This window comes from Equus caballus, chromosome 4, assembly GCF_041296265.1.
Source record: "Equus caballus isolate H_3958 breed thoroughbred chromosome 4, TB-T2T, whole genome shotgun sequence".
In the NCBI taxonomy this organism is placed as follows: Eukaryota; Metazoa; Chordata; class Mammalia; order Perissodactyla; family Equidae; genus Equus; species Equus caballus.
The window spans coordinates 53,053,014-53,076,798 of NC_091687.1; the positions used below are offsets into that span (position 1 = coordinate 53,053,014).

At 37.2% G+C, this 23,785-nt stretch overlaps 1 protein-coding gene across 5 annotated transcripts in view; it reads right to left on the reverse strand.

The window, feature by feature from the left end:
* The window catches only part of CRPPA (CDP-L-ribitol pyrophosphorylase A), a 282,773-nt gene that overhangs the window by 191,956 nt on the left and 67,032 nt on the right, over window positions 1–23,785 (reverse strand). For all 5 annotated transcript variants that reach the window (XR_002807444.2, XM_023639317.2, XM_023639320.2 and 2 more), the window contains exon 4: window positions 7,200–7,304. Coding sequence is in view for 4 of the 5 variants with exons in the window: in XM_023639317.2 (XP_023495085.1) it covers window positions 7,200–7,304 (105 nt within the window). In the remaining variant the exon portion in view is untranslated. The remainder of the gene's footprint in view (window positions 1–7,199; window positions 7,305–23,785) is intronic.

The window sequence follows — 23,785 nt, forward strand, 5'->3', positions numbered from 1 at the left end:
ATGGTCCTATGGCAGATATTTCCCAGACCACAGCCAATGAGCTCAGGTGCAGAGCGTGTCAGGTGCATTGCACTGCAGAATTAGTTCTCCTATATCTCAGAGCAGTGGGAAAATACAATAAATAATGAACTATACAAGTAAGTTCTCTAGGGTCTTAAGAGCTCATCATTCAAGTGCCCAGATGATTACTATAGAAATAGTCTAAAAGTCCACTTTGAGAAATACTCTCGAAATTAATACTTTTCTGCACCTATAATTTGGGCTTTTTTTCCTCCAGCTTATCTCATAACTAAACTTGCAGAGAAACTTGGTTCAGCTCAAGTGGTTCAGGCATTTCTACCCAAAACAGATTCCCCTGCTATGCCTTTCTCTGGCAGGTAAATCCTGGTCCAAAACTATACCCTACAATCCAGAATCAAAGTAGCAGCTAATTTGTAAGACAGCTGGGAAGTCACTCAAGCATTCAAGCAATCTGTTTGAAAATCAAATGTGACATGGCTGCATTATCTCTAAAACAAGCACATGCCAACCAAAATTAGGACTACAGTTACTGATCCTCAACACAATTCTATTATCTGGAAAAAAAAATAGAAAACAGGTTCATGCTACGAATTTTACCAAATTAAAGAATGCATTGATCTCATTCATTCATTCAACAAATATGTATCAAATAACCACTATGTTCTAGGTCCTGTTCTAAGTGCTGGGAATAGAGCAATGAAAAGAGTGAGCAAAACTCAACCTGTGGAGGGGCCAGCCCAGTGGCACAGCAGTTAAGTTCATGCGCTCTGCTTCAGCAGCCCGGGGTTCTCTGGTCTAGATCCCAGGCATGGACCCACGCACCACTTATCAAGCCATGCCGTGGAGACATCCCACATATAAAATAGAGGAAGATGGGTATGGATATTAGCTCAGGGCCAATCTTCCTCAGCAAAAAGAGGAGAACTGGCAGTGGATGTTAGCTCAGGGCTAATCTTCCTCAAAAAAACACAAACAAAAACAAAAGAACTCACCCTGTGGAGACTACATTTTGGTGAAGAAATTTTTCTTATAAGAATTGAATAAGTTTTTCTTTTATTTTCTTGAAAATACAAAGTTAACTAGATATCTGAAATCAGGCCTCAATATTTGCAATTTAAATGAGACTCCTTGTTTTCAATAATAATTGTCTGCTGTGTGGGGTAAACTCGGGGGAGAAATTAATGGGAAGATGCCTCATTACCATAATGCATTTTTTATTCCTTCCTGCTTTGAGGGGTAAAACTGCATTCTAAATTAAAATGGAATAATTGTGTAAATATCTTCCTTTTTTTCAAATAGATCTTGATGGGTTTTTCAAGTTAAAGAAAAATTGGTCTCAAATACTAAAATGCTTTATCTAGCACACTTGCAAGGCTAACATTTTTGCAATGGAGTCAGTCTTATAAATAAAATATATGTTTTTATTACCTACAGGTCCTTTCTCCACTCATACTAAATAATTGTATAAACAAGAATTTCTTTTGCATACTTTTTCTTGTAGGCTGGGGATACCCACTATACACATATTAAAGCTTTTTTGATTTTTATTAATATCTTCTACATACAGCCTTAGTGAATACCTCAACTACACTTCTCAACACTGATTTAGTGAAGATAAACTACAAAATATTTGTGACAAACTTGTAAAGTACTGTGTTTAAAAATAGCCTTATCTTATTTTAAATAAAACAGCTAACATACTTCAAAGGGAATAGTACTTGAAAATGTTGTAATTCTGAGATAATGAGTTATTTTTTTCCATCAAACTTTTACAGTAATATGAGTTGGCCTTTCCTTATTTTTAATTTTAAAAAATTTAATAAGCAGTTTTGATTTTCTTCTGTCAGCATGATTTGTAGTTTTCCTTTGACCTTGCACAATACCTTATCATGGAAAATAGTTACCTAAAAAAAAAATCAACCCTGTAGTGATGGAAGAAATTTCACACTGTGTTCATTAGAGGCTCACGGGCCACCTGAAGACCGATGGAGGCGCACCATGCAGCTGAGGCTCTGGGCCCCACATCTGCTGCTCACCTGGTTAAGCTCAGTTTTTGTCTGTTTTGTTTGACTGTGCTTCTATAAAACATTTCATCTGAGAAAAATGTGTATCAAAAAAAATATATATATATGTATGTATACGTAAATGTATATTCAATAGAAGAGCAACCTGAAGTTGAGAGCCACAGAGGTAGTCATCTTCTCACTTCTAGACTAGAGCTCTCTCAGCTACCTCAAGGTGACTTCCAAGGGACACTATGACCCCTATTTTGTGTTGCTCTATCTGTGGTGACACTTAATATAGTAAATTAGACAGACTTTTCAGAGAAAAGTCTAGTTGTCACCATCTTACATAAGTTAGACTACACTTAATGTTCTCTCATCTTTTACCTCATAGAAAAATGAATATGTAACTCCAATAATGAGAAGAAAGTCAGAAGATCTTAAATTTTAAAGATATAGAATGTTTATTAAATAAAAATTTATATTTGGGGGACATTTATTATATTTATTTCCATTTCATCCATTACGTCTACCCAGAAAATATTCTTTCCTCCAGACTGGATAACTAGATGAAAACCTCTAAAAAGAAACAATGTAACCACATTGTATTTTTGAGGTTAAAAAGCAAAAAGTGAGAATATTTTGTGTCTTTTGTTTTTAACAAAGATGCTAGAACACTTGGATCTTCAAAAATGTAGTTCCCATCAAAAGAAATCCTCAAAAGTCAGTCATTCCAATAATATTGTGATGACTCAAACACTTCAGAAACTCCTTCTAAAGAAGCTCTTTCAGACAATGGAACACAGTTGTTGGATTTCTTCAATAAGAATTATAAATTTTGGCTTATGGTTATAACTTTATAGTTTTAAAATTTATGGTTATAAATTTTTTTATGCTTTAAGAATGGTTTTAACATTTAGAAACGAAGTCTATTCAATTAGGTCTGCATAGTGCAGTAAGTGACCAAGTGTTTCAGTATATTGGCACAAAACTACAGTACAACATAAATTAAAGGAATGGAAGTTCTTATGTAGACTACATGAAATTCCACCAAAATAAGAGTGTGTTCATTAAGGTCTGGCAAAGCACAACTCCTCAGAGAAGGCATGAGAGTCAATCCCCATTACCAGAGTCAGTCCTGTCCTCTTTGTGGTTGGTCACTCTAGAGGAGAGTCGGGGCGGGAGTGGGGGGTGGGGGGGAGTTAGTCATTCATGGAGATGTCCTCTATCCTGCATGGTGATTTGAAAAGAATTGATGTTTTTTCCAGGACACAGAGGAGCTACTGTAGGAAAGCTGGCATCAACTCTGAATGTTTACTTTTTGCATTTACTTCTACAAAAAAGAAAAAAGTAGGTAAAAAAAAAATAATAACCCTCCTGGGATTTCTGGTGGCAATTGAAATAATAGTCCTACATGCAATAATGAGAAATTTCTAGGCATTCCTCACACCACTACGGTGGTGAACTCTGACTATTGAGGGGTAGGGGAAGGCATCCTGGCTCAGAATTCTCTCCTGTCTTACAGTTTTATGGTAGTGAAATGCCTCTTTTTTTTTTTTTAGATTGGCACCTGGGCTAACAACTGTTGCCAATCTTCCTCTTTTTTTTTTTCTTAAGGATTGGCACCTGGGCTATCAACTGTTACCAATCTTTTCTTTTTGTTTTTCTGCTTTTTCTCCCCAAACTGCCCCTGTACACAGTTGCACATCTTAGTCACAGGTCCTTCTAGTTGTGGGATATGGGACGCTGCCTCAACGTGGCCTGACGAGCAGTACCATGTCCGCGCCCAGGATCCGAACCCTGGGCCGCCGCAGTGGAGCACGCAAACTTAACCACTCGGCCACGGAGCCGGCCCCTGAAATGCCTCTTGAAATGCATTTTTCATTGCATCATATCTCTCAATCATGTTCCAGCTACTTGGTCCTTCCACCTGAGTTTAGTATCAGTTTTAGCATAATTATACTAAATTATTTTTCAATATTCAAATTTTTAAAAATGGTAGCATATTTGGAATTGGCATAGAATTAGAAGACTAACTTCAAAGTGCAGATTCCATTGCTTTGATTTAAACAGCAAGTGAAATAAATGATAAGACCACAAAGTTAATTATATTAGAAGCTACACTAAAGACAACTCATACAATGTCATCAAAAGAGGCTAAATCAACATCTAGGAAAATGTAAAGAAGATCAAAAAAGAAAAAGGTGGAGGATGACAAGAGACAGAAGGCAGGAGGAGGAAATAGGGAGCCTGAAACAACTACAATACTTGCACTCAAAATAATTTCACCTCAATTAACAGAAGAAATGTGGTACCTAATTAAGACCTCATCACTGCCATTTGAGACTTCTTGCCCAGTCCATTGCACTACATGCCCTCTTAGCATCCGAGATCCCATTGAGGAACATCATTATTCAAACATCATTCATAGGAGTGGGCCTTCCGGCCTCCCTCCCAGTTTGGAAAGTGATACTATGAAGATGATCCCTCTGGGCCTAAGAGGGTGTCACCTTTGGCATGTGTATTACTTTCCTAGGGCTGCTACAACAAAGTGCCACGAACTGGCGGCTTAAAACAACAGAAATTTCTCTCTCACAGTCCTGGAGGCTAGAAGTCTGAAATCCAGGTATGGGCAGGACCATGAGCCCCTCTGAAGGCTTCAGGGAAAACTTTTTCTCAGCCTCTTCCTAGTTTTATGTGGTTGTAGTCATCCTTGGGCTTCCTTTGCTTGCAGATACGTCACTCCATACTCTGCCTGCATCCTGATTGGCATTCTCCCTTTATCTGTGTCTGTATCTCATCTCCTATTCTTCTATGTTGGATTTAGGGTCTACTCTATGCCAGGATGACTTCATCTTAATTAGATGATCTTGATTAGATCTGCAAAGACTCTCTTTTCAAAAAAGGTCACATTCATAGGTGCCAGGGGTTAGGACCTGAACATATCTCTTTTTTGGGGGGACACAATTCAACCCACAACAGCCTATATGAAATGACTCAGCAGAGGAACAAAAAGAAGCACTTGGAAAGGCCAATCACTGCCTCAGTGTACTGACATTCATTGCACAAAAAAGGGAGGCAGAGTACCAAGGTGGGAGGACTGACACTGTGTTGCTGGAGGAAGCAGTGAAACATGAGATTTCACCAAAAAAATACTGAAATAAATTTGTGAAGATGGAGTGGAGTGCTGCTTTCCTTTCACCTGAAGACCTCAGCGTGCTTTACAAGTTTGAAGGCGGCTCAGAATACCCACAAGAGGTAGATAATCACACACCCTAAGATGTCAACAAGGAGGCCAGAGAGTGTTGACATGTTAGCAGCAATAAATGGTCTCAGAGTTTCCCCTTTTTTTACATAGCCTGCAAATTACATCTAACAGATAGACAAAGGGGGCTCTACAGACATGTGGGTCAGAATCTTTAACAAAATACCTAACTGCTCATTACCAAAATCCTCACAATTAATATGCATATCACCACCTGAGCCACATATAGAAAAGGATAAACAGAATGAATAAAATGTTTGCCTGCTGGGTTGATGACATTTGGATATCCTTAAAAGAGCAATAATACTGCATAAATTTTCTCCACCAGGCAATAATCCAGGCATATCAATGTTTTGGAATCTTAGAACTCACTTTAAATATGTGTGAGCTGATCCTAGCATGCAGCAAGGCCCATCATGTTACTATGTAAAATACCTAACCAACTCATAGGGCTTTCTGTTTTGTGTTAAAGTCAATGAGGAAATATGCTTTTGGATCCAAATAATCTTAGAGTTAAGATGAATCTTTACTAATCAGATTTAGGTGGGTGCTTTATAGATTTCATCCAAAATTTCAAAAGCAGCAATACTGATTTCAAAATTATGAAGTGGCTCTACAATTCTATTTCAGAATATACTGTTCTCGGGCCGGCTCCATGGCCGAGTGGTTAAGTTTACGCACTCCGCTGCTGCGGCCCAGGGTTCGGATCCTGGGCGCGGACATGGCACCGCTCGTCAGGCCACGTTGAGGAGGCCTCCCACATCCCACAACTAGAAGGACCTGCAACTAAGATATACAACTGTGTACTGGGGGGGGTTGGGGAGATAAAGCAGGAAAAAAAAAAAATTGGCAACAGTTGATAGCCCAGGTGCCAATCCTTAAAAAAAAAAAGGAAGATTGGCAACAGTTGTTAGCCCAGGTGCCAATCTTTAAAAAAAAAAAAAAAGAATATACTGTTTAATTCAACACATATCTACCTAACAAAACAGAGGGAGGTCACCCTGTAAAACACCCCTGCCTCAACAGGAAGCTGTAGTATGATAGTGCTACAACTACTACATTTCCTCCAAAAGGGAGAAGTTTGCCATTAGAAGAGCTGCCATAGGAAAGAGTCCAATCCCTCATGGGGGGCAGCAAGTGGGTCCAGACTTCCACTGCACTGAGTCGGAACTGTGGCAACCCAGTCAAGTTGGAGCCACCACCCCAAGGGCTTGAAGGAAATGTTGCTATTGTGGGAAGCAGAGTTTTATCCTCAATCCCATTGAGGATAAGGCAACCAAGTAAAAGGATATATACAGATAACAAGGGGGAAATAAGGTGAATAAAACAATCTTACTGGCTAAAATGGAATTTGTTTGAATAAATTATCACAAAGCGAATTTTCTTGAAACCAAGCAATAGAAAGGATGCTATACTTTGATGGCTCAGAAGACCCAATGAGATTGTTAATTCCTTTAATGTATGCACGCACACACACACACACACGTTTTCCTTAGAAATATTCATTGTTTCAGTATGAAACCAAGTATTTTTATACTACTTCCCCATTTTCTAAAGCTCCTGGGAAGTGCTTGTACTTGCAGAGTGTGTCTTTAGAAATGACAGATAAGGGGCCAGCCCAGTGGCGCAGCAGTTCAGTGTATACGTTCCGCTTCTCGGCGGCCTAGGGTTCACCAGTTTGGATCCCAGGTGCAGACACGGCACTGCCTGGCAAAAAGCCATGCTGTGGCAGGCATCCCACATATAAAAAGTAGAGGAAGATGGGCACAGATGTTAGCTCAGGGCCAGTTTTCCTCAGCAAAAAGAGGAGGATTGGCAGTAGTTAGCTCAAGGCTAATCTTCCCCCGCCTAAAAAAAAACACGACAGATAAGCACAGATGAGACCCAGAGCAAAGTGCCAACTTCCTTACCTTCCACAGATCAGGCGATCCTTCCACAAGTTTGGCTTTCGTGTGACAGTATTTTAGAGCCAATTGCAAACACTCAGTTCCAAATTCCAAGTCATAGTCACTACACTAGGTAAAAAAAAAAAAAGAGTTAAACTAAAATAGAATTTTAATTAAAATTAAACCTTTTATTTCATAATCAATTGCATACAGAAAAGGGGCCAGAGAACTCATAAACTCTTTAATCAGCTACTGATTAATCAAGTCATAGAACAATTTTCCCTATGCCCTAAAAGCCAAACAAAACAAATAGAAAATAGAAATGTTGCGGTCATAAGAGTTTTGAACTTCCTCAATAGTTTCAGGTGTCAGATTAAATATAATACTTTATTTCCTTTGCTCACAAACCACATTTCTAAACGTGTTTCTAAAATGCCTGAAGGCATGGGTGAGGCTCACCGTATCAGAACTTGAATTTAAGAAATATATGTATCCATAAAAACCCAAATCCCCCATCTTATATTTGCATCAAGATATTTGCAGATCACAGCTCTCCATTTTAATATTTAAAATATCAATATATCCTTTTTTAAAAGGATATTTAGATTCTGAACATAAAAACAGTTCATCCTTTCATTGTGAGAAAAAAATGTAAAGGCCTCCCCTAGATCTAGTAAAATACAAGCATTTTAAGCAGAACCACCACAATAATGAATGTAATATAATTTAGCTGAATAATACTGAGGACTTATCATGTCTAAGCTTTGTATTAAGTACCTGCATATAAATTTAAATAGTCACGTATTATTTCCTCCGGTAACTCAGGCCTAGAAGGGGAGGCTGATCTACAGCAAATATTTTGCAACAGAATGTGATGGATGAAGCACTAGAAGCATATCCAGAAGTAGTCGAGGGATAAAATATTTAACACTGTGTGAGTGCACCAGGGAAAGCCTATCAGAGGAAAAGGTCTCTGATCTCCTCTTTAAATACTGAATAAAACTGGAGGAGAGAGATATGTCTTTAAGGCAAAAGGTGCCATAGGAAGTTACAGAGGTGTCAGACATCTGGAAGATTCTCATTTTAGAAAGAGCATATCCATATAAAAAGTACTTCAGGAAAGCAATGAATATGAATATGCCATTTACCACCCTTTATCAACGGTTTGTGAAATTAATGGACAAGAAAATATAATGGTCAAATATACACAGTTTCCCAAATCAACCAAAACAGTCTCAGTTTAAATTTTCTATTCTGATATACTCCATAACATGACATATTTCCTATGTATTTTCATTTTTAACATAGTATTATCAGCAGTGGTCACATTTAAACAAGTTAAGATGAATTTTGGTAAACCTCCACTTGGTACTTCCAGCATCTTCACAGTCTCATCTGCTAGTATGTGAGATGTACGTACAGTGAACAGAGTTCTCTCTTTAACACAAGGTTAAATACCAAAGATTGCTAGTAACAACCCTTTTCCTGACTCTTTCCAAAGCACGATATCAAAAATATTCTTGGTCGGGGTCGGCTTGGTTAAGTTCACGCACTCCACTGTGGCGGCCCAGGGTTCGGATCCTGGGCGCGGACATGGCACCGCTCGTCAGGCCACGTTGAGGAGGCCTCCCACATCCCACAACTAGAAGGACCTGCAACTAAGATGTGCAGCTGTGTACAGGGGCAGTTTGGGGAGATAAAGCAGAAAAAAAAAAAAAGATTGGCAACAGTTGATAGCCCAGGTGCCAATCTTTAAAAAAAAAAAAAGTTAAAAAAAATATATTCTTGAACAGCCTTAAAAATGCTCACAAAGTACATACTCAGAGGAGCCCATAGGAAGAGCTACTTCTTTCCCATCTTGGGTGGTGGCGAGAGAATAACTTGATGCTGTGCTCCTGCCAGCCATGCGATGTACTAGCCAACATAGCAACAGCCTACAAATTACATGAAGCCTTTATCATCCCAGTCACCAGGGTCAATAGGAAACCTGAAAAGTTGTAGGTCAGGTATATATATGAAATATACACCAGAAATAGAGGCTGAGCAATCATGGAAAAAAGAGTAGTCTGAATTTGTCATTCATTGTATAGACCAATATTACCACGACTTATAGGATTTGGGGTAATTTTTTTGCAATAGAACCTTGCTTTCACAATGAATTCAAGAAATCCATGCTTACCAAAAAATTCCGAATTTCTGTTTCTCAAGAACATTGATGATGGATTTCTACTTTTGTCTGGGATATAGAAAGCTGAGAAAAAAATGATGCTCATTTCTGAACAAAAGATAAGGCAGATAAACTACAAAAGCACCACTTTTTCTTGAACCCATCGAAGTTGAGGTCACCAGATGACAAAATAGCCTTAAATCTAAGGAAAAGCACCCCTCCCCGCAAGGAGAAAGAGGATGCCACCACCAGCTCACCTGTGGCAGAACATAAAAGAAAGAAACACTGGGCGTTGCATAGGCAGGTAAGACGAAATCAGCTACAAATTTCAAGAAACTGCTAAATACTGAGTGGAGGCTACTGGGCGAATATAGAACCTCTTAGAGCCTCAGTCACAACAGGATTTACAGAATTTACACCCATTTGCAGCCTCCTCTTCAGCAACCTGCTACTGGGTGCTCATAAAGTGGTGTAATATTATTTGAAGGTGACTGTGATAAGATATACATTCTAAAGTCCAGGCAATCACTAAACAAACATTTTTTAAGTTAAAAATAAGAAGTCAATAGTGGTAAGATACAATCAAAAAAAAGGCAAAATTAATACAATGACAAACAGAAAAACAAAAAAGAACAAGGAACAGGTGGAACAAATAGAAAACCACCAGCAAGATGGTAGATTTTAATCAAGAAAGTTAATCAATGTGTAAGTGTACAAAATGACATTTACTACTATCCAGGATGGGGGTCACAGTGATATCACTGATCACATGAGAAATACACACACACAGATGCTGATAACCATCTGCCTCCCTAAACTTGGTGCCCAAAATAGTGGAACAATGTTCTCCCCAGGCAGCAGTCCTAAGGACACTGTTTTCAGAGGTCCCTGGATACACAGTCTAGCCCAGTCACATTACAGTGAAGCTCATGAAGCTCACAGCCGACTAGCCCCACTTACAAAACCCACCAAGTCCAATCACTTCAAACACAAGCATGAGCAGAAAACCCACATTTAACTGAAACACAAGGAGAGACTCTAACGTGAAAGATAAGACCAAAAAGGAAAAAAAAAGTATGGTATTTTGGAGGAAGTGGAAACTATGCAGTAAAAAAAAGATAAAGATGAAGTGTTTATACTCGTAAAATAAGACAGCATAATATCTCAAAGGATGGAAAATGTGAGAGAAAAAGATAACAGATGACTTGATCACATAGGCCAATATTTAAAGAAAAAAAAAGAAAAGTGGGAAGGAAAGAACAAAAAAGGGTATGATAAGGGGGCTGGCCTGGTGGCACAGTGATTAAGTTCACACATTCCACTTCAGTGGCCCGGGGCTCGCCAGCTCAGATCCTGGGTGTGGACCTACGCCACTTGTCAAGCCACGCTGTGGCAGCGTCTCACATATAAAATAGAGGAAGATGGGCATGGATCTCAGTACAGGGCCAGTCTTCCTCAGCAAAAAGAGGAGAATTGGTGGCAGATGTTAGCTCAGGGCTAATCTTCCTCAAAAACAAACACCACCAATAACAACAAAAACTGTTTTCTGTCTCTATGGGTTTGCCTTTTCCCGAATGTAATATACTTGGAATCATGCAGTACATAGCGTATTCAGATTGCCTTCTTTCACTCAGTAATATGCTTTTAAGATTCCTCCACATCTTTCATGTCTTGATGGATCACTTTTTAGCAGTGAATAATATTCCATTAGCTGGATGTACCACAATTTGTGTATGCATTCACCTACTAAGGGACATCTTGGATGCTTCCAAGTTTTGGCAATTATGAAAAAAGTTGGTATGTTTTTCTGTAGATATAAGTTTTCAACTCATTTCAGTAAATTGAAGAAGTGCAATTGCTGGGTCAGTAAATTGAAAAAGTGCAATTGCTGGGTCATACGGTAAGACTATGTTTAGTTTTGTAAGCAACTGCCAAACTGTCTTCAAAAGTGGCTGTACCATTTTGCATTCCCACCAGCAATGAATGAGAATCCCTATTACTCCACATCCTCACCATCATTAGGTATTGTCAGTGTTCTGGATTTTGACCTCTCTGATAGATGTGTGGTGCTATCTCATTGTTGTTTTAATTTGCGTTTTCCTAGTGGCATATGATGTGAAGCACATTTTCATATGCTTATTTACCATCTGTGTATCTTCTTTGGTGAAGTGTCTCCTCAGATCTTTTACCATTTTATTAATTGAGTTGTTCATTTTCTTATTGTTGATTTTTAGGAGTTCTTTGTATATTTTGGATAACAGTCCTTTATCACATGTCTTTTGCAAATATATTCCCCCAAATTGGGGCTTGTCTTTTCATTCTCTTCAAAGCATGTTTTGAAGAGCAGAAGTTTTTAATTTTAATGAAGTCCAGCTTATCAGTTCTTTCTTTCATAGATCATGCCTTTGTTATCGTACCTAAAAAGTAACCACAACCCCTGGTCATCTAGGTTTTCTCCAATGTTATCTTTAAAAGTTCTATAGCTGTGTTTTACATTTAGGTCTATGATCCATTTTGAGTTAATTTTTGTGAAGAATATAAAGTCTGTGTCTAGATTCATTTTTTTGCATGTAGATGTCCGGTTGTCCCATCACCAATTATTGAAAAGACTCTCTCTGTTCCATTGTATTGGCTTTGTTCCTTTGACAAAAACCAGTTGACTATATTTACATGGGTCTACTTCTGGGCTCTCTATTTTGTTCCATTGAGTGATTTGTCTGTTCTTTCACCAATACCACACTGTCTTGATCACCATAGTTTTACAAGAAGCCTTGAAGTTGAGTGGTGTCAAGTCTTCCAACTTTGTTCTTTTCCTTCATATTACATGGGCAATTCTGGATCTTTTGCCTCCCCATATAAACTTTAGAAAAGTTTAGCAATAAACATTTTACCAATATCTACAAAAAACTTGCTGGGTTTTTTGATTGGGATTGCATTCAGTGTACAGATCAAATTGGGAAAAACTGACATCTGATAATATTGAGTCTTCACATCCATGAACACAGAATCTCTCTCCATTTATTGAGTTTGATTTTGCTCATCAGAGTTTTGTAGTTTTATTCATATAGATCTCACACATATTTTGTTAGACTTTTAACCAAGCATTTCCTTTTGGGGGCACTAATACAAATGGTTGTATTTTTAATTTCAAATTCCACCTGTTCATTGCCGGTCTATAGGAAAGTGATAGACTGTTCTATATTAACCTTGAATCCTGCAACTTTTCTACAATAACTTATTAGTTCCAGGAGTTTTTTGTCTGTTCTTTCAGATTTTCTACATAGATGATTATGTCATCTACAAAGAAAGTTTTCTTAGGTCCTTCCCAATCAAAATACTTATTTCCTTCTCTTGTCTTATTCATTTTCTAGGAATTCCAGTATGATGTTGAAAAGGAATGGTGAGAGGGGATCTCCTTGCCTTGCTCCTGATCTTGGTGGGAAAAAAGCTTCTAGTTGCTCATCATTAAGCATGATGATAGCTGTAGTTTATTTGTAGACAGTTTTTATCAAGTTGAGGAAGTTCCCCTCTATTCCTAGTTTGCTGAGAGTTTTTCTCATGAATGGGAGCTGGATTTTCTCAAATAATTTTTCTGCATCTATAGACATGTTCACTTGATTTTCCGTTTTTAGCCTGTTGATGTGATGTATCGCAAGAATTGATTTTGTAAAATTGAATTAGTCTTAAACACCTGGGATAAATCCCACTCTACAGTTGTAGTGAGTTGTAGTCTATAAGTTTTTATATACGTTAGATTCTTTCTGCTAATATTCTATTGAGGATATTTGCACTTATGTTCATGAAAGATATTGGTCTTAGTTTTCTTTCCTTTTAATGCTTTGATTTTGGTATTAAGCTGGCATCAGAATGAGTTAGCAAGTCCTCCCTCTCCTTCTATCTCCTAGAAAAGACTGTAGAGAATTGGTATAATTTCTTTCTTAAATGTTTGTTAGAATTCACAGGTGAACCCATCTGGGCATGGCATTTTCTATTTTGGAAAAATATTAACTATTGATTCAATTTCTTTAATAAATTTAGGTCTATTCTGATTGTCTCTTCCTGTGTGAGTTTTGATAGATGGAGTCTTTCAAGGAATTGGTCCATTTCATCTAGGTTATCAAATTTGAGGACAGAGAATTCTTCATATTATTCCTTTATTAAGCATTGGTTCTATAAAGATGTCCCATTTTGTTTCTGATATTAGTAATTTGTGTTTTCTCTTTTCTTCTCAGTGTAGCTTATTGATTTTATTAATCTTTTCAGAGAACTAGCTTTCAGTTCTGCTGATTTTGTCCACTGATTTTCTGCTTTTCATTTCATTGATTTCTGCACTAATATTACTTTTCTTCTACTTACTTTGGAATTAATTTGTCTTTTCCTAATTTCCTAATATGAATGTTAGATTACTGATTAGATCTTTTTTCTTTTCTAATATATACATTAGAAGATATATATTTCCCTTTAAGTATTGCTTTTGCTGTACCCCAAAATTTTGATAAGTTGTGTTTTTGTTTGTGTTTAGTTCAACATATTATTAATTTCTCTTGAGATTTATTCTTTGACTGATGTGTTATTTAGAAATGCACCATTTAATCTCGAAGTACTTGGGGATTTTTTTAATCTTCCTATTATTGATTTCCAGTTTAATTCCACTGTGGTCTGAGAGCAGATGTATAATGTATAAAAACATTATATGTTGTTTTAAATTTGTTAAGCTGTGTTTTATGGCCCAGAACCTGACCTATCTTGATGAATGTTCCATGTGAACTTGCAAAGAACACGTTCTTTGGTACTGTTGTATACAGTAGTTGATTGATTGATGGTGGCATTGAGTTCAATTATGTCCTTACTGATTCTTCTGCCTACTGGATCTGCCCATTTCTAATAGAAGGGTGTTGATGCCTCCAACTTAGTAGTGGATTCACCCACTTCTCCCGGCAGTGCTATCATTTTTGCCTCATGTACTTTAAAGCTCTGTTGTTATGCATATAAATCAATATATAAATAATATATATAATAAAGGATTATTATGTCTTCTTGGAGAAATAACTCCTTTACGTAATATCCCCCTTTATCCCTGATTACTTTCTCTGAAGTCTGCTCCGTCTAAAATTAATATAACTACTCCCACCCATCTTTTGATTAGTATTAGCCTTGTATATCTTTCTCCATCCCTTTATTTTTAATCTATGTCTTTCTATTTAAAGTGGATACCTTGTAGATAACAGAGTTGGGTCTTCTTTTTTAACCCCATCTGACAATCTCTACCTTTAAATTGGTGTATTTAGACCACTGATGTTTAAAGTGATCATTGATATAGTTGGATTAACATCTACCATATTTGTTACTGTTTTCTGTTTGTGGCCCTTATTTTTTGTTTCTGTTCTTTTTCTGCCTTTTGTCATTTGAATTGAGCATTTCATACAATTCCTTTTTCCTCCTTTCTTAGTATGTCAGCAATACATTTTTTTTTACTTTTTTAGTGGTTGCCCTAGAGTTTGCAATATACAGTCACCACTTATCCAAGTCCACTTTCAAATAACACTATACCACTTCATAGGCAGTGCAAGTACCTTATGATAACAAAATATTCCTAATTCTTCCCTCCTTTCCCTTGTGTCATTGATGTCATTCAATTCTGTTAGGTAAATTAAGAAGAAAAATATAGGTTTTTCTTTTACCTTCACTTATTTATTTTCCAATGCTTTTCTTTTCTTTATGTAAATCTGAGTTTCTGTTCTCTATCATTTTCCTTTTCTCTGAGGAACTTCTTTTAACACTTTTGGAAGACAGTTCTACTGGCAACAAATTCCTTCAATGTTTGTCTGAGAAAGTCTTTATTACTCCTTTACTTTTAGATGATAATTTTAAGGAGTGGAGAATTCTAGGTTGGTGGTTTTTTTCTCTCAACACTTCAAAAATTTTACTCCACTCTTTTCTTGTTTGCATGATTTCTAAGGAGAAATTGGATATAATTCTTATCCTCTTTGCTCCTCTATAAAGTAAGGTGTTTTATCTCCTCTGGCTTTCTTCAAGGTTATTTCTCTTTGATTTTCTGCAGTTTGAATATCACATGTCTAGGTGTAGTTCATTTGGTATTTATCCTGCTTGGTATTCTCTGAGCTTCCTGGATCTGTAGTTTGGTGTCCGACATTAATTTCAAAAAATTGTCAGTCATGATTGCTTCAAATATTCTCTTCCTTTCTCACTTTCTTCTCTTTCTAGTATTCCCATTATATGTATGTTATTCTTTTTGTAGTTGTCCCATAGTTTTTGGAAATTCTGTTCTGTTTCTTTCCAGTCTTTTTTTTCTTTCTGCTTTTCAGTTTTGGAAGGTTCTATTGAGACATTCTCAAGCTCAGAGATTCTTCCCTCAGCTGTGTCTAGTCCAATAATGAGCCCAACAATATTTTTGATCTCTAGCATTTTTTAAATTTTTTCGTGGATTTTCCATCTTTCTGATTACACTGCTCATCTGTTTGCATGCTGTCTACTTTAACTGTTGGAACCCTTAGTACATCAATCATATTTGTTTTAAATTCCCTGTTCAATAATTCCAACATTTCTGACTCTGGTTCTGATGCTTACTCTGTCTATCCAAACTGTGTTTTTTATCTTCTATTGCGCCTTGCAGTTTTTTTTTTTTTTTTTTGATAACCATATTTGATGTATTGGGTAAAAAGAACTGCAGTAAATAGGCCTTTAGTAATGTGGTCATGCTGTTGGGGGAGGGGAAGCATTCTATAGTCCTATGATTAGGTCATGGTCAATTCATGAGTCTGTGCCTCTAGACTGCGAACTTCACAAGTGCTCTCAGTTCCCCACCATTAGGTGGGGTAGGATAGCTAGAGTGGACTAGAATGGGGTATATACCTTCCCCTGGGTAAGTTAGGCTCCAAAAAAACAGCTTAGGCTCTGGTAAAACAGATTCTCTGGAGTGCAGGCCTTGTTAAGAAGAACAGAATGTACTAGAGTATTTCAAATTGGTTACTTTTCCCCTTACTCTGCCAGAAGCAGGAGGGGATTCTTCTCAGCTATTCACTGTGAGAACCTGGTTGACCTCCTGTAAATAAAACTCACAAAAGTGGGAGGTGTCCCCATGACTGGGTCCCCCTGGAGTTTTTAGCTCTCAGACTTGTCCTCACTGGGTCTGCTGTAATTCATCAATTGTGATTTAGGTTTTCCTATCCTGGCTCTGCTTCCTATGGTGATTTCTGTTTATGGAATTTTGCTCCAGTAAGTCATGATTCTCTGTATCTGCCTTTTTATCTCTGCAATTTTGAGGAGAGCAGTTTGCCCTGTGATCTCATTTTTCTGATGGATCTAAGAAGAGTTGTTGATTTTCAGTTTGTTCAACTTTTCACTTGTTGTTAGGATACACTGAGAACCTCTAGACTCCTTATAAGCATGAGAAAGCAGAAGTTCCCAATATACTCTTTCTCAGGAGACCACAGGAGATGGTGCTCCACAACAATGAGGAGTAAAATGAGAAAAAGGAAGACATAAAATACAGAAAGAAGGATATCCTAACACAGGAGAGGAGTAAAGAGAATTACTAGGACAGTAGTGAAGAATAGTCTCAAGCTGATTGCTATGCAAGAGGAGGCAGAATGAGAAACCAGGTGAGAGACAAGATTGTGGTTCCTCAGGAGGGGTGACTACAAATGGAAAATAAAAGGTACATAAACATACAGATTAAGAATGAATAGAATCTCTTTGGAAGGTCTCAGGAGAAACTGTTTGCCCCTGGGAAGAAAGACTAAGGGACAGAGTTGACATGGGGACTTTATTCTTACCCTTGCCATGTGTACACTGTCTTTGTATTACCTATGGGAAAAAAAATCATGTAATATTTACATAGTATAATGTAATATGCAATATAAATGTTATACTCCCAAGAAATAGATGCTTACAACTAAGAGTTAACAATTTTGTTTCCTAACATATATTTAATACTTTCAACAAATCAGTCTGATGTTCTGGTGGTAATTAAGTTGCAGAACATTTAAAGCCCTAAAGACCTCAATCTGAAAACAACGTATGTGTATTATTACATTATAAAATATGATATCTGGCTGCTATTATGATAAACATAGAGATATTAATTTTCTCACATGTTAATTTGTTCTTATCTTTTTTTCTAACAGTAATTGAAAGCAATTTGAAAGCTGTACATTAAAATTCATAGCAAAAAAAAAACATAATAGCCATGTGAGATGTCTGGTACAGTGTCTAGTTTATGGCTATTCCTTGATAAAGTCCGGATACTTAGTGGTTATAACCTTAGATAGTTAACCATACAAATCAGGGTTTAAGAAGTAGCCAGAAGCTAATCAGTAATATCTAACTGTTGTGTAGAGTTCTGTATTCTCTGTAATGATATTGGGGGTAGCTCTGACAATGCGCAACATCTTCTCCCTCTACTTTCCCTTACACCCAATTTCCGTTAAGAAAAATAGAAGAAAAATTAGCAGTGAAATTAGAAGAATAAAGATAGAAAATGAAACAAAAAATTTAAAGTATAACAAAAGTTATTCTCAATTGTGACTATAAGAATAACAGATCTTCTCTTCTCATTTTGCAGTGTGCTGTAAACTGCACATAGTTGAAGTTTTCTTATTACATGTATTTTGTTTTTCTGTTCTTTTCTATAGAGCAAAGTGACTATTTAGTGTCTAATAACATAAGTAATAGTCTGTAATATACCTCCCATACTGTTCGACATTTTCCATGGATCATCACCCTGTAGCCAACCTCCTTCCCTGCCCTTTCTGCTGTACCATCCTCTCTGTTATGCTGCAGGACACTCAAACTCACTACAATAGGTTCCTCACCTCCTAGATCTGAAGGAATATTCACTGATTGCCATCACATCTACTGCTTTTCCCAACCACTACTTACTCTAGGGCTTAAAGGTAGGGTTAACATTCCAGATCCCTACTGCACTGCTTCCATGCAAAACCTTCTATCCTTCCAAAATTTGTGTCATCTGGCGAAATCTTTCAACCTTCGTAACATTATCATCTCTCACTACTTCGCAGGCTCTGCAGTTTTAGGCACATGGATCAGTCTTTATTTTTACTCCAACTATTGACATTATCCTGGCTGAATTCAAGGTCCACGTGCACAAACTTTCAAATACTCTAGCAGTTTCCTTGACCTTTATCTTCACTTGAAACAAATAATTTCTGTAATCAAACCTGGAAACATAACTTTATTTCTGTGGCTCCTCTAAAATTTTTAATTTCCACAACTCAGTTTCTGACCAGAACCTCCATCCATCATTTCTCTTAACCTCTCCTCACATTAAAGTTGCCCTTTTACCTCACTGAGGTGTCCAATTCTCTAAAACTTCCATTTGCTCTTGGTTAGAAAACTCCCATTTTCTTAGACTGCCCTTAATCAACCAGGAGACTATGGCGAAAGGCATGGGGAATTTTATTACTAGCCTCCCAACTACCTGATCTCTTGTCCCTCCATTAGATCTCCTTTATGAACTCCAACTACAAATTAATCATATAATCTGTTTATTTTCTGAATCTGTAGTTCATATTTTTGAGTTGTATAGTTTGAAGAAACAAATAACCTACAATTTTCATTATGAAAAAGCTTAACCCACTCCCTTCACCTTTCTTTGTCTTCCCCAGAGGCAATCATTTTTCCTTCTTTCAACTAACTATTCTAGTCCTCATCTCCACATTTAACAGTAAACTAATGCTGATTAATAAATACACAATCTCAGTGGCAGGTAGCAATAAACTTATTTCTCACACACACGGCTGTAGGATGGCTGAGATGACTGTCTTTCAGGCTGTAGGTTGGCTGTGGCAGCTCTGATTCAGGGGTCGTACTTTGCAGGCCAGGCTAGAGGGGCAGCAACCAACCAAAATATGCCTTCCTTTTGGTAATAGCAGAAGCATAAGAGAGAAAGCCCAACAACACAAGCACATTTAAGCTTCTGCCTGTATCACATCTGCTAAAATCCCAAAGCCAGCTAGGAGGCCAAATCCAGAATCAAGGAGAAAGGAAACATACTTCACTGTCCAGGAGGCCATGGCAAGGGTGCAAAAGTAGAACACCATAGCAGAAGACTGAAGAATCAGGATCAAATCATTTACTTATTACACCATATCTATAAATAACATAGTTTTGATGCTGCCTCTTAATTCTCTGAGTTGGCCATCATCTATGGAAGAATTTTGTCTTCTCTCCTCCCAACCTCACCACAATACATACTAACACTTCTCATTCTCCACTTCAGTATCACAATTTTGGTTGAATTGAGTGTTTACATCATCAACTATGTGAACACTAGTCAAAGCTAAGTCAAATATTATAACTTCTCTTCTACACAAGTCTTTGTTTTCCTTCTAATTAGAACTTATCTTTTAAATGTTTAGTTTTCTATATACTTATGACCAAACACTCAGCGAATTGTCTAAAATTACTCTGAAGATGTTCAGACACATAAGACATTACTTTAATATTTCTGAAGAAGCCACCCATGGAGTCTTCTGACCTTTTTTAACATACACTGTTTGCCCTCTGTCAGTCACACGGCTATCATCCTAAAAAACTCCCTATACCAGCACTCCTCTCTCTGCTGTCACGGATCTCCCATCTCCCACATCCCATGTAATCTTTCTTGATTGACTCCCTCATTTTTGTAGAACAAATCCTCTAACAGATTTCTGAGAGAGGGAGTATAAGAGCTAAGTTTTTAAAGCACTTTTTGCTGCATTATATCTTTTTTTCTTCTCCTTTATTTTCTCCCTTTTGGAAACTTCTTGAGTTTTCACTCTCTCTTATTAGACTTCTAATTTTCTTTTCTTTCCTATATTTTATTTCTTTGTCCTTTGTGGGGAGGGTTCCACAGATTTATTTTTAACCCCAGATCTTTTTTTAATTCTCCAAATGTTTATTTTTTTAGCATTCTGATCTTGTTTCATGTTTGCAATAACTTTTATCTCTGTAATGATATTAACAGTAACTTTTGTGTGTGTGTGAGGAAGATTCACCCTGAGCTAACATCTGTGCCACTCTTCCCCTACTTTGTATGTGGCTGATGAGTGAAGTAGGTCCACACCCGGGATCCAAACCCACAAACCCCAGGCTGCTGAAGCAGAGCACGCGGAACTTCAACCACTCTGCCAAAGGGCCCGCCCCAAGAGTAACTTTCCCTGCATAATTGCTGCTTCCTGAATATTACTCTTTACTGTATGTTTTGGGTTTCTACCACAGTAAATGCGTGCTTCAGATGGTGTGATAATACTTCTTGTCAGCTTATATTTAAGAATGGAAGATTAAAAAGCTATTAAGCAATGAGTGCAGGGGTGGGGTTTGTGAACAGTGAGCTCCACTGTAGGGTGATGGGGTTGAGATGTTTACCAGGGAACCTCTGAGGTTTTTTTAAGCTTTCTTCTTAGACTAGACAGAGTCCTCAAACAAAACTTTTCCAATCTCCAGCCAGGAAGGAAAGCCAAGCCACCAGGATACAGGCTGCTGAGTGGGAAAAGAGGCCATTGCCTTCCCCATTTGGCAGGCAGTATGCACATGGTCTGCTAGTCACAATTTTGGGCAAAGCACTCAAGCCCTGACTACACTCCATGTTCTCCCCAGACACAGGGAGCGCGCTTCAGATCCACCTGCCTGTATGTGTGGGGGCAGGGGGGTGGTCACAGAGTAGGAAGGTGATTTAGAGATCAGACTGCTTCTTAAATAGCTTTCAGCAAACTCTATTTTGTCTCCCCTTGCTCAGTTTCAGAGGTACCTGGTGGTATCAGGTCCTGAACTCTTAGGAAATTCTACAGCAAACAATTTTAATTCTTAGCTGTACCTCCAACTTGCTTATAATTCCGCCTTCTCAGATCTACTGAGTCAGCTACTATTCGTTCACCTGCTTTCCAGCTAGTTGTTTGCCATTGTCACCTCTCCTATTCTCCTTGTTCTTGTGGGTTTATGTTGTTTTTAATCCCTTGCTGGTAGCTTTAGTGAGGTTTGAGTAGTGAGCAAAATTAGATAAATATTCAGTCAGTTATCTTTACCCAGAAACAAGAGTATGTGTACTCTAATTAGATAAATATTCCAAATTGTCTTCCATAAAGGTGGTTTCAATTTATATTCCCATAAACAAAGTAAGAGAATGTAGCAGAGTTGTTAACATGAGGTAAATGAATAGGACTCAGAGGGATTGAAAAAACCTTTGAGAAAATATTTTGTGTATAATGTGATTATTTTTCTGGGAAGGGATTCCATAAATTTCAGAGCTTTAATAGCACACACACAAAGTCAGAAACCATTGGTTTATGGTAATCATGTAATGGTCCATGGCTACAAATAATCTGATTACATATCCTTCCAGTCTTAACATCATTACAATATTATTTCTGCAAGGCAGCCTGGGAAGTTTGCCCAACAAAGAACAATATATACCTTAGAAAAAACTAAATCAAAGGCATGCATGCACAGGTTTCTCTCTGCAGTCATAGCTCCATGCTCAGAATGTTTCAAGTAGAAACAAAATAGGCTATCTCACAATTAGATAAACAATGAACACCTGCATTCAATTTATCTGAAAATCAAACTTGAAGAATTTTGCATACATTTACACTGTTTGAATTATGCAATGTATTTTAGAATTCCATGAGAGACTGTTATCCAAGAAGCTTTGTTCTTAAAATATATCAGATCATTTTATGAGTAAATAAACTTAATATATAAGGCTAATGATATACATGCAACCCTCACTCTTTAGGAAACAAAGTACAAATGATCTGGCTAAGAACAAGATTTCTTTGGGTACAAACTTTTAAATGAATTGGCAAAGAATTACATTCACAAGAGGCTTTCAAACACCTATCAGTTGAAAAAAATGAACAACTACCAGTTTATTCACATTTTTGCCAGCTCTACCCAATGAAAAAACATTGTGAACATAGAGACAAATACCATCAATATCTATCATTTAAACATTAGTTAGAAGATTATGTTTCCTATTCTGCATCCAGATAATTAGCAGGAAAAAGTAACATGGGAAAATGAATTTCACCAGTAATTCTAAAACTGAATTTTTAACAATTTCTGTTGAACTTCACAATCAAATATTGTTAAGCACTATTAAAAACTAAGAATTTCACTGGAATATTTTATTCTTCTCTCTTAAACATCCTTTGAAAAAGTAAACCAATCAAAAGTTAGCAATAAAATTATGAAGAAATTAAGATATTGCCCAGAAACACAATGAGTAGACATATCACACATGAGGTATCTAACTCCAATGTAAACTGAGGGAAAAAATGAAACTCTATATCACTATCCACTCCCAGAGATAAGAAGCCTTTAATTCATGCAGCGAGAACTGTCACAAGGCTGCTGCTATGATTTAATCAAGAGATCATGAGGATGTTAAATACATCCAGGAAACAGAGACAAGGGAGGACCCAAAGCCAGAAGTCACTTTAGTAGCAACAGGACTGGTGACATTACCACCCAGGTTGGAATACGTAGGAAGAAAAGAGCAGGTCTATTGGTTAGGATAAAGTCATCAATTAAATTTAACTTACCTGTGAGGCATCTGGTAAAATACTTATAAGTAGTTGTAAATATATGCCCAATATTTATGGGAGAAATAGGAAACACTAATGATCAGAAAAGTTGGGAAACATCTATCCCTTTACCAAGCAAGTATTTACGGAAAATTTCTCAGGCAATATACTAAGCACTGACAATGAGTAAAGCTCGAAAAACCATACTAGCAAGTGTAACACAAGATAACAGCCATAACGGAGGATGTTCATAGACTAGCAGAACTGAAGAGAAGCACCAATGATTTTAGATCACCTTTTTTCTTAATTGACACACTACAAACTGCACAAAATTTAAACTGAGTTCAGTACAAGCAATTAACACTATAACAATACAGCCCTAGTCAGACATTATCTCAAGTCTTTTATTGACCAATAGTTTCAAAATTATTTTCCCACCTTCTGTACAACTTTCCCAGTAGCCTCTTGCTGACCCACTCCTTATACCAATGTTTAGTACTTTCTGCCTTTTCTCTCTCATATTTCACATGATATTTTCAAATCATGCAAGTCATTCAAGTCAATCTAGTTCCCTAGTATCAACTCTTGCCTCAAACATTATCTATGAAACTCTTTCTATTTTATCTATGAAACTCTGTGACTCCTTTGCTTCATGAACACGTCTTCTTTCTTCTCTACAGTCTATGTCCTTCAATCATGATGCAAGTCGTAACCAAGAGAGTGGGAATTAAATGTGCCTCAACACTAGGTCATCAAGGTGAATACTAACCAAAGAAAGCTATTTGGCAATAAAACAGAACAAAAGACTGGTATGTGCAACAACATGGATGAATCTCAAAACCATTACGATTAAGTGTAAGAAGCCAGACACAAAAGCTTACATACCTATGACTCTATTT